At 38.0% G+C, this 9492-nt stretch overlaps 2 protein-coding genes across 2 annotated transcripts; both read left to right on the top strand.

The window, feature by feature from the left end:
* Nucleotides 1-362: 362 nt before the first annotated feature.
* On the top strand, nt 363-5753 carry LOC103956550 (TVP38/TMEM64 family membrane protein slr0305). Its single transcript, XM_009368555.3, has 7 exons — nt 363-875; nt 2185-2237; nt 2474-2566; nt 2684-2907; nt 3731-3797; nt 5274-5384; nt 5519-5753. The coding sequence occupies exons 1-7, from the start codon at nt 452-454 to the stop codon at nt 5540-5542; spliced, it is 996 nt and encodes a 331-aa protein (XP_009366830.1). The 5' UTR covers nt 363-451; the 3' UTR covers nt 5543-5753.
* A 137-nt stretch (nt 5754-5890) lies between these two features.
* On the top strand, nt 5891-7408 carry LOC103956599 (oil body-associated protein 1A). Its single transcript, XM_009368620.3, is given in 2 exon segments — nt 5891-6931; nt 6934-7408. Coding segments are annotated over 2 exon segments (702 nt in total). The 5' UTR covers nt 5891-6570; the 3' UTR covers nt 7275-7408.
* The last annotated feature ends 2084 nt before the right edge of the window (nt 7409-9492 follow it).

The raw sequence follows: 9492 nt of genomic DNA, 5'->3' as shown, positions 1-9492 counted from the left end.
TTCTAGTTCGGTTGAAATAAACTCACATGTACACAAAACTATACCTCAATCCAGCTTGTAAAGGTTGAGTTCAAGTTGGCTTCATCTAACCCGCCCAACCTGCCCGATTTAGATGGCTAACGTATAATAATGTACATGTACAACTCCATCACTCCACTCCATCTCCTACGTTACAAATACAACGAGAGGAGTGGTAAACAAAAGGATACATGGCACGTCCTCCATCACTCTTTTACCCCAAATCAAATCTCAACCACACAAATTTCAATTGAATTTTAACTTCATAAAATCGACGTCGTGCACACAAAAGAGCCCCACACTCAATCCAAACATCAAATCAAAATTTCCAGTCCTTTCCATTTCCCTCATAAATCACAATAATTATCCATCTTACCATACATGGCAGTGCTCTGCCTCCCGCTCTTATCCTACACGCTACCCACCACTTAAAATGCGCACCCTCCTCATTCTGAGGCCGCCACCACCGTCGTCGTCGCTCCTCTTCCCATGCCTCTCCGCCCTCTCTCCTCCCTCCTCCGTCTTCCTCTTCAGCTCTCGACCCAACAGGCGCTCCCACTTCCTCACCCCGTGCTCTTCTCTCAAGCAGTCCAAGAAGAAGTCCCTCCAGAACACCCCCAATGCTCCTCCGCAGAGCCAGCGCTGGTTCTTCAACACCCCCAAGAACGACGACGGCGCTGAAATTGAAAAGACCGGTGAGGCTGACGATGGCGCCTTTGACGGCGACACTGCGTTTAAAGGCACTGTTTTGGCCGGTGTTGTCCTGGTCGGTATTGTTGGTGGGTTCGCCGGTGTTGGGTATGTGTACAAGGATCAAATCAACGCCTTCTTGAATCAGTTTTCCACTTTCATTGAAGGTAAATTTGCCAAATTTTTGTATCCTTTTCAGGTTTCTGTTAATTCTGCTTGGATTTTGTTCATTGGTGTTAGAATTTGGTTTTGTTGTATACCCACCTGAGGTTTATTTAAGAATTTTTCTGGGTGCAATGATTAGTTTTGAATGGATAGGATTGCCATTTACGCAAATCGGATATCAGCTTTTCAGATCTTTTTGTGATATCATTATGATTGTAGTATGTATTTGGCATATGATTGATTGTAATATGGAGAATTCGACAGATTCGAGGTAGATTCAATGTTTTATTAATTCAGTTTCTCAACCCTCATAGTTTAGCTATGTGACAATGTAGAAGTCTAGCCTTTTAAGGGACTTTGGATGGGTCAGGTGATACTGATTAGAAACTAGGCAACTTATGGGCACAAAAATCTGTCCAAGGCACTTAACAGTTTAATCATTACATTGCAATACCATATTCATATGTTCTTCATGTTTTCTTTCATTCATGATGATTGAAAATTCTTATCTGAATAATGAGGCAGTTGATCAGCTTACGACAAGCAGCATTAAGAAAAAAACACATAACAAACAGAACATAAGCGTTTACCAGCCTAACAATATCAGTGATACAGATCAAAGACAAAATTGATCTGGAAGACGCCACTAAAAATTAAAGCATGTTCTGTTTTTTCATTCTTTTCTTTGAATTTTCTGCAAGGAAGAATCTCCATGCAAATAGCCTTCATTTTAATGCGAGTCAAATCATCCTCAGATTTTGGTAAAACATCTAGCTGTTTTCTCTAGCCAAATATAGTTTGCATAAGCAGTTCAAGCTATCGCTGGCCACAGTTGATAGATTCACCATTCAAGTTTGCAATAGCCCCCACCAAAGTGCATAAGAAAAACAGTGCTTTAGAAGTTGCTGCGGTGTGTGTTTGAGTAACAGTGTAACTGTGTAGAGTTCAAGTTATATAGTTATATATTTAAATGCGTTGTCTTCCTAGGTTCTCTTCCCTTTTAGGTACAATCACATGCTTTAGTTTGATTTTAGGGAGCCCTTGTGATGGAATCATTCCCTTAATGCGGTGCATGAACATAAGACCTACCTCAATGGGCTTTTAACAATCAACCCTTAATATGCGGGGGAAAACTGTGCTCCCTTTCCTGCGTTATTTCTTGAAGTGCTAGTTCGTGTACCTTAATGATCTTTTGATTAAAAAAAAGAAAAAAAAGAAAAAGGATATGTAGCATTACGCTGGGCTTTCTGTTTCTTTCTTTTTGATACAATTCTATATTTGACTTAATCTCATCAAACTTTTGGTGAACAGGTTATGGTCCAGCTGGATATGCTTTGTTTGTTGCAGTTTATGCCGGACTGGAAGTATGCCTTTGATACCCATTCCTTGAATGTATTGCTATCTATATGGATTTTAGCCTTTAATATGTTTTTATTCCCACTTGTTTGTTCACCCTTATGCTATTTATGTACATTTCCACATTCAACCTTTGCAGATATTTTTATTTTATTTTTTTTTAGTATCTGTTTTAGATTTATGAGACATAGAAAGCCAAACCGTCATTTCAAGTACTAACATAATAAAACTTATGTTTCCGTAGATCCTTGCGATTCCAGCAGTTCCATTGACCATGTCAGCTGGTCTTCTCTTTGGCACAGTTGTTGGTTCTATTCTCGTCTCTATAAGCGGCACGGTGAGTTTTTTTTATCCCTTTTTTTTTTTTTTTTTTTTTTTATAACTATACAAAGAACAAATTATCAATATTTGTGCTAAATTTTTTTCTTTCCCTTATAGTATTTACCTATTTCAGGTTGCTGCTAGTGTTGCCTTTTTGATTGCTAGATATTTTGCTCGTGAGCGTATTCTTAAAATGGTTGAGGGAAACAAAAAGTTTCTTGCCATTGATAAGGCTATTGGAGAAAATGGATTTAGAGTTGTCACTCTCCTTCGCTTGAGCCCTTTGCTTCCCTTTTCATTGGGGAACTATTTATATGGATTGACATCTGTAAAGTTTGTACCATACGTGTTGGGAAGGTTTGCTGCTCTGCTTCTTTTTCACTCAGTTAAAGTTCTTACATCTCAACTTGGGTTTTTTTATACAAATTTTTATGGGCCGCTCTTGAGAGTTAGGGCTGTTAATCAGACAGGTTGAGCTGGAATTAGGACCTTTTTTTTATCCCAGCTCAATTTGTAAGGTTTATAGGATGATTATTTGGACCAAGTATTTAACCCAGCTTAAACTGTCCTATTTGATGAGCTACAGGCTGAGTTTGGGTCGGACCAAAGTGGTTTAGGTCTAAGTTGTTTTGGTAATTTAAACAAAATTTGGTATTCTGGTTCCAACTTGTTACCCCTTAGGTTGTGGAAATGACTTAATAACCAACTTGCAGGCAACCTCTAGGTTAAAGATACAAAATACATATCTTCATACCAAACGTAAGATAACTATGAAGAATAAATTGGATCAGGCATATAATAGGCTAGGATAAGCCCAAGCTCTACCTGAAAAAGGCTTGGGCTCAAAATCTTTTCAGAGATCATCTCTTGGAAACTCAATGTTGCTCTAGCTGAAATTTTCGGGCCACACGAATTGGATGACCTAGTAAGTTGAGGCTAAGAAGATTCTTCTGTGCCAGTCTGCGTTCATGGCTTGTTCATTGATTTCCTCACAAGGGCTCAAATTTTCATGTTTCAAAAAAAGGGGAGAATATGATGGTTAGGACTCAGGACTCATGTCTGGTAGTTTACGTTCAAAAGTAGTTGATATCTAATCTCATGAACTAATCTAAATAGGTATAACAGGTTTGTAACATTATTGACTATCTTGTTCTAAGTCAAATCTATAATCGTCCTGCAGTTGGTTGGGGATGCTTCCAGGAACATGGGCTTACGTAAGTGCTGGTGCATTTGGGCGAGCTATAATTGTGAGTCTCCCTGTTTTACTTTTCTCTTGTGACAATTCTATGTTTTACACCGATAAACTTATATTAATATATATCTTCCTGTCTGAAGGAGATGGGATGTGAGTTGAGTTAGGTGAATGAGTATGAAACAAATGATTTAAACTTACCATAAGTATTCGACCAAGATAAGAAATACTTACCATATGTCGGAAGCAATATAATTCAAGTTGATATATAACGTTGATCAGATGTGAAAATGAAACATAAGAACACACACATTGTTTGTCTTTACATTGTTTTAATTTAATAGATGGCTATGCTTATTATTCCTTGATAAGACTAAAAATCTTTTAAAAAATATTCTTTTGAAGCTACGATAGTACAAAATGACAAATATAGATCAAGAAACTGACTTATTGCACATCATCGGGTTGTGAAAAAGGGAACGTAGTGGGATAATGTTAACATCTTTGTTTCTGCTGTGGTATGTTCCTGTCCATAAGGTCTATGAAGTAGGGGTTGGTTTTCTTTCTCAGTTAACATGCTGCAACAAGTTAATAATAAGTAGTAGACTGAGGAAAATATTGTGGAGTTGCTTTCTCATTAGCAATAACTGGTAACACTTAATGGAAGTTAAGTAGTATGAACAATGCTTGTGACTAGAACCATCAATACTAACTATGAGTGAAGATGGACAATGTAATGCAAATTTAGACATATCTAACCTCCCACAAATGAAGAGACAGCTTTTACATTGGTAAGTGCCTGGTTAATGTTTATTGGGTCATCATGTTCGAATCAAACTCTTTTTCTTTATCTGATAGTTTTGAGTAAATTAGAGAACTGCTACTTGCCATAAGATTGACGTAGTGAAAAAGTGTTGGCACCCTAGTTACATTCTTATGCTATATGATAGAATAGATAGTTACCAGACCTAGGTCAGGTATTGTATCAACCTTGCTATATTCTGTGGTTGATGCAGTTACAAGTCTGGGAAATGAAAAGGGGTCGTAACATCCAGATGCATTGGTGATTGTCATGCTGGCATCTGCAACACTGGGCTCTACATATGTATTAATGCACGTTTTCATGCAGTTAGTAACTTGGGTATCCTATCAAATTAGTTACACTTGTTTGCAATCCTTATGGCAAGGGAATCTAAAGAATGAATAGTTAGAGAATTTAAGGAACCGGCAAATTTTTGGATTTTTATGTCTTTTTTGGGGTCCATTTGGTAGCAGCTGTCATTTTAAAGGGAATGTTTTGAATGATTTATATCTCTTATTAGCTTTGGATATAGTGCAGAACTGTACTCTTTTAGGGAAAGAGTGTCATGTTATTGCTGTTCAGACTGGAACAATTGGAAAACATGAGAAGTTTGTCGGAACAGTATTCGATGAACAGGCACTAAGCAGCTGGTCATATTGATAGGAATTTCTTAGCAGTATTTAACTTCATATTGTTAATGTTTTCATTTTGGTCTTGGTGGTGTTTCAGCAAGAAGAATCTGATGTTGGTTTGCCTGGAGGAAATGGTCAGCTCTTGACACTAGGGCTTGGACTGTTAGCCACAGCATTGGCTGCTGCTTATGTAACACGACTAGCAAAGGTAAGCTCCCACTTTGACAAGCATTGTCATTTGTAGGGTTTGTCAAATGTCATTTCTCCTTTTGAAAACCGGATGCCTAAATAGGCAATCTTTACGCCATGTTGAAATGATTATCTTTCTGGTTTTTGATGCAGGATGCTGTAAAAGATATCGATTAGGTGACGGGGTCTGTCTGCCCATGAAGTCTGCACAATGTATTTGAAACTTCAAAAAAGAAAAAAAAAAAAAAAAATGTAAAAAGTTGATTGCTACTTCACTGCCTTGTAATTATCCAACTTTTGGCAAATTGAATAGGAAATGTCTTGATTTTACTCTTGAATTGTATCACTAATTCCTGATGAGAAATGTGGTTCAGATTTTTCTATTCCAGCAGGAGTATGTACTGATTAGTATTAGTTTTAATTTTTATTATTATTTGTAAATGAGGTTTTAAGTTCATATTACCCATAGATGGTGATCTATGACAGCAATGCTAATTTCAAATCTAGTTAAGACTATCCAATTATGTGGCTTAGTCGTATGATCGTATCCTGCTCTTTCTAGAGTGAATAATGCTACACTATCCACATATATATGACATTATACTATCTAATAGATGAATAGTTCACAAATACATGTAAGTCTCATTTTTATTAAAGAGATGGTAAATATGATACGAAAAACGTAGTAAGAGTTGCATTTGTACCTTGAAGAGTAGAATATCACTTTGTTTAGAACATAATACCATATAAGGAATTACAAAATACCACACCTTTAATAAAGATTAAAGATGGAACGCACATATGTTTGATGGCCTACTTTTGTTAAAAAAATGGGTACAAAATATGATATAAGGAACACAAAGTGTAATCTACGGTGGAAATTGATACAAATATGATGTAAAACATATGGTAAGTGTAATCTACGCTGGAAATTTAATTTCCACGCCACTCTCAAAAATCCAATTTATTGTGCTCGTGTCGTTTCCCTTTTAAGCCAGGCAGTCACACGAAGTAGCTCAAACTCTTCCACGACTTCACTTCAACATGCAATTCATACCCTTTCTTACGCCACTTGTCACGACTTCACTACAACTAACAAAACTAGTGACAATATTTTCAAACCCTAAATCATTGCTATATAATCAACCAGTCTCTTCTCAACTGATCATCATCACAACCCAAACCAATCTCTCCAAACATCAAAAATGGCAACGACTCACGCACAGGTTCCCGGCGAGCCAACCCCGACGAGCATGGCCTTCCTTGAGACCGCGACAGCCGCGGTCCAAAACTTCAGCCCTATCAAAAGCATCCACCAGCACCTTTGCGCCTTCCACTTCTACTCCCACGACATGACCCGCCAAGTTGAAGCACACCACTTCTGTGCCCACCAGAACGAAGAGATGCGTCAGTGCCTCATCTACGACAGTGAAGCTGCTGACGCCAAGCTCATTGGCCTCGAGTATCTCATATCCGAGGCCCTCTTCCTCAAACTCCCGGACAGCGAGAAGCCGCTCTGGCACTCGCATGAATACGAGGTCAAGAGCGGGGTTCTCTTCATGCCCGGGTTCCGGGTCCCATCGAGAGGCAAGACCTGGACAAGCTGTGCAAGACTTATGGGAAGACCATCCATTTTTGGCAGGTGGATAGGGGGGACGATTTGCCGCTCGGTATTCCGCAAATTATGCTGGCTTTAACTAGGGATGGACAGTTGCGACCGGAGCTCGCGAGAGACGTCGAGAGGCGGTATGGGGTGAGTTTTGAGGAGGAGAGGGAGAAGCGAGCGTATATGGCGGGGCCGAATCTTGGGATTCATCCTTTGGCCAACGGAGAAGAAAAAGGGTTTAAGACTGAGCTCAAGGAGGCGGGCTGTATGCCTGTTGATTCTGTTCCCAGTGTCTTTGTTTGAGTCTCTAGCTATGTAAAATATAATAGCCTGCACTGAGCAGTAGTATTTGTATGTTTTGTATGGTGTAATTTTGTGGATAAACTACTAGTTTCGTGTTTGAATATTTCTAGGGCTTCATGCTCTATGTATTTATATCCTCTTTTTTTTTCTGTTAAGGAACAAAAAAATGGACAAACCAAATCCCTCGCAGTGTTCTGCTAAAACATTATCGAATTAGAGATTTCACCAATAAGAAAGCTCCCTCACTTGTAAGCATACATGAACAAAACAAACTGTGTGTTGAATAAGCGGTCATATTACAAAACAAAATATATTGAACACACGAAATTTGAACTTATGGATCACAAGTTCAGTCATGCAGCCAAAAAAATTCAAGCTCTTGATATAATTATAATCAATCTGTGAAGAAAAGATCCGATTGAAGTATGGATCTCAATGTGAATGGCTCGTCCGGATGTGTTTTGTGTTGTACACTACCGAACGAGTTCTGGATATGAGCACCACCGAAACTTGTTTTGGGTTCCGCATTGGATGAAGATAGCAGCTCCAAAACAACACCACAAGGAGCACTAAGGAACATCCAAAGTTAGCATTCAAAGAAAAGGCCAAAGAAGATGGAAATAATTTCTTGACAGCAGGAGAGAGCATCAGAGAAATAATTTTTGTAAAGAATTTACCCCAGAAAATGATAAATACAAAAAATATTATTTTGTATGCGCATTCTTGTTTGATTGGTTTTTAGGAATTTCGTGTTTACAAATTCAAATTTTCTGTGATTCTTCATACGTTGCCATACCCTACCTCTATCACCGGGGGCAAATTCGAAGACTGCAAACACAACTGCAATGGAGACAACTGGTGAAGCGGGCCATTCCAACTGTGCCAATCTCACTACTTACACACGTCCATCGACGACATGAAGGATGGACATTAGTTTTAAGAGGCAAGTCACGCAAGATGCTTACAACCTAGCGACAATCTAATTCAATCAAAAGCAGATGAACGAAAAACGATTTCACATCCTCAACCCAAAAAGAAGAGAGAGGGAACAAAAATTTAAGCTTGTCAAGTTGCTCCATAAATGTCTTTGCTAGTCGTTCTACATTTACACTATATTTGAATGAAGGAAATAAACATAGAATTTTGGTAAAAGTCAAAATTTATAAATTGACAGACACCAATTCTTTTGTTTGGATTCATAAACATAGAAATTTAGAATTTTCGCGTAGAAAAAAAACTTGGAATTTGGGATCTTCCCGAATTGGATTTGTAAGTTAGTAAAATAAATGTTAACCGCCACTTGGTTTTGGGCAATTGGCGGAGATCCAATCGTTGTATCGTAATGAAATTTTAATATGTTATTCTAGAAACATATTGTGGATTGGAAATCTGATATGCGGATCTTCTAGGTCGAGTTATACAGGGTTGTAGACCATACCGTCGATCTTTGATCGACTATTGACTTGTGGTCAATGGGTCTCGAACTATTTTAGAGTGCCCTTGAGGTTGTGTCTTACGTGAATTACGTATTCTATTGATAAGAGTTCTGAGATGTGATTCGATAATTGGTCACAAGCCCCAATCATTCGGGACGCCTCGATGCATGTGCTAAAGATTCATAGAGTGGACTCCAGGTGAGTGGATCTTTTCCTTTTTATCGTACATATTATTGAGAGTTCTATCAACACTTTTAAATTGATTTAGGTATATTACCTTCATATAATTAATGTGAATGCTTGAAGTACTAATATGAACTACAAATGACTTGATCCCTGTTTAGGGTACGTAGGCAGTCTAACGAGGCGTTAGATGCAGCCACAATATATTTGAGACAAAAGCCTTATTTAGGAAATTGAGCAATGTGAAGGAAGTTGGTGGAAAGGTTAGATTTAACCTTATGTTTTTTGTGGTTAAATGTTGGTCATAAATCAATGTGTGAGGCATTGAGAGAGTGAAGTAAAGAATCGTAAATAATGATGGTTAATTAAACTAATATTTAGTTAGACTTGTTCCTGATAATTATTCCCGAAATAAATAGTTCGAGAGTGGGGTGTTACAGATTATGCATATTTCGCCATGTTATATATATATATATATATGTATGTATATACTGGTGGTTGAGTATTAGATTGCATCATGACATATCCATATGTATACTACCTGTAAGGAATTATTGTGAATGCTTTGAAGTGCGAAAAGGAACGCAGGACGCACATGT

This window comes from the organism of the source record quoted next, unplaced genomic scaffold (genome assembly GCF_019419815.1).
Source record: "Pyrus x bretschneideri cultivar Hongxiangsu unplaced genomic scaffold, Pyrus_bretschneideri_v1 Contig81, whole genome shotgun sequence".
In the NCBI taxonomy this organism is placed as follows: domain Eukaryota; kingdom Viridiplantae; phylum Streptophyta; class Magnoliopsida; order Rosales; family Rosaceae; genus Pyrus; species Pyrus x bretschneideri.
This window is presented reverse-complemented; position numbering and strand designations above follow the sequence as displayed.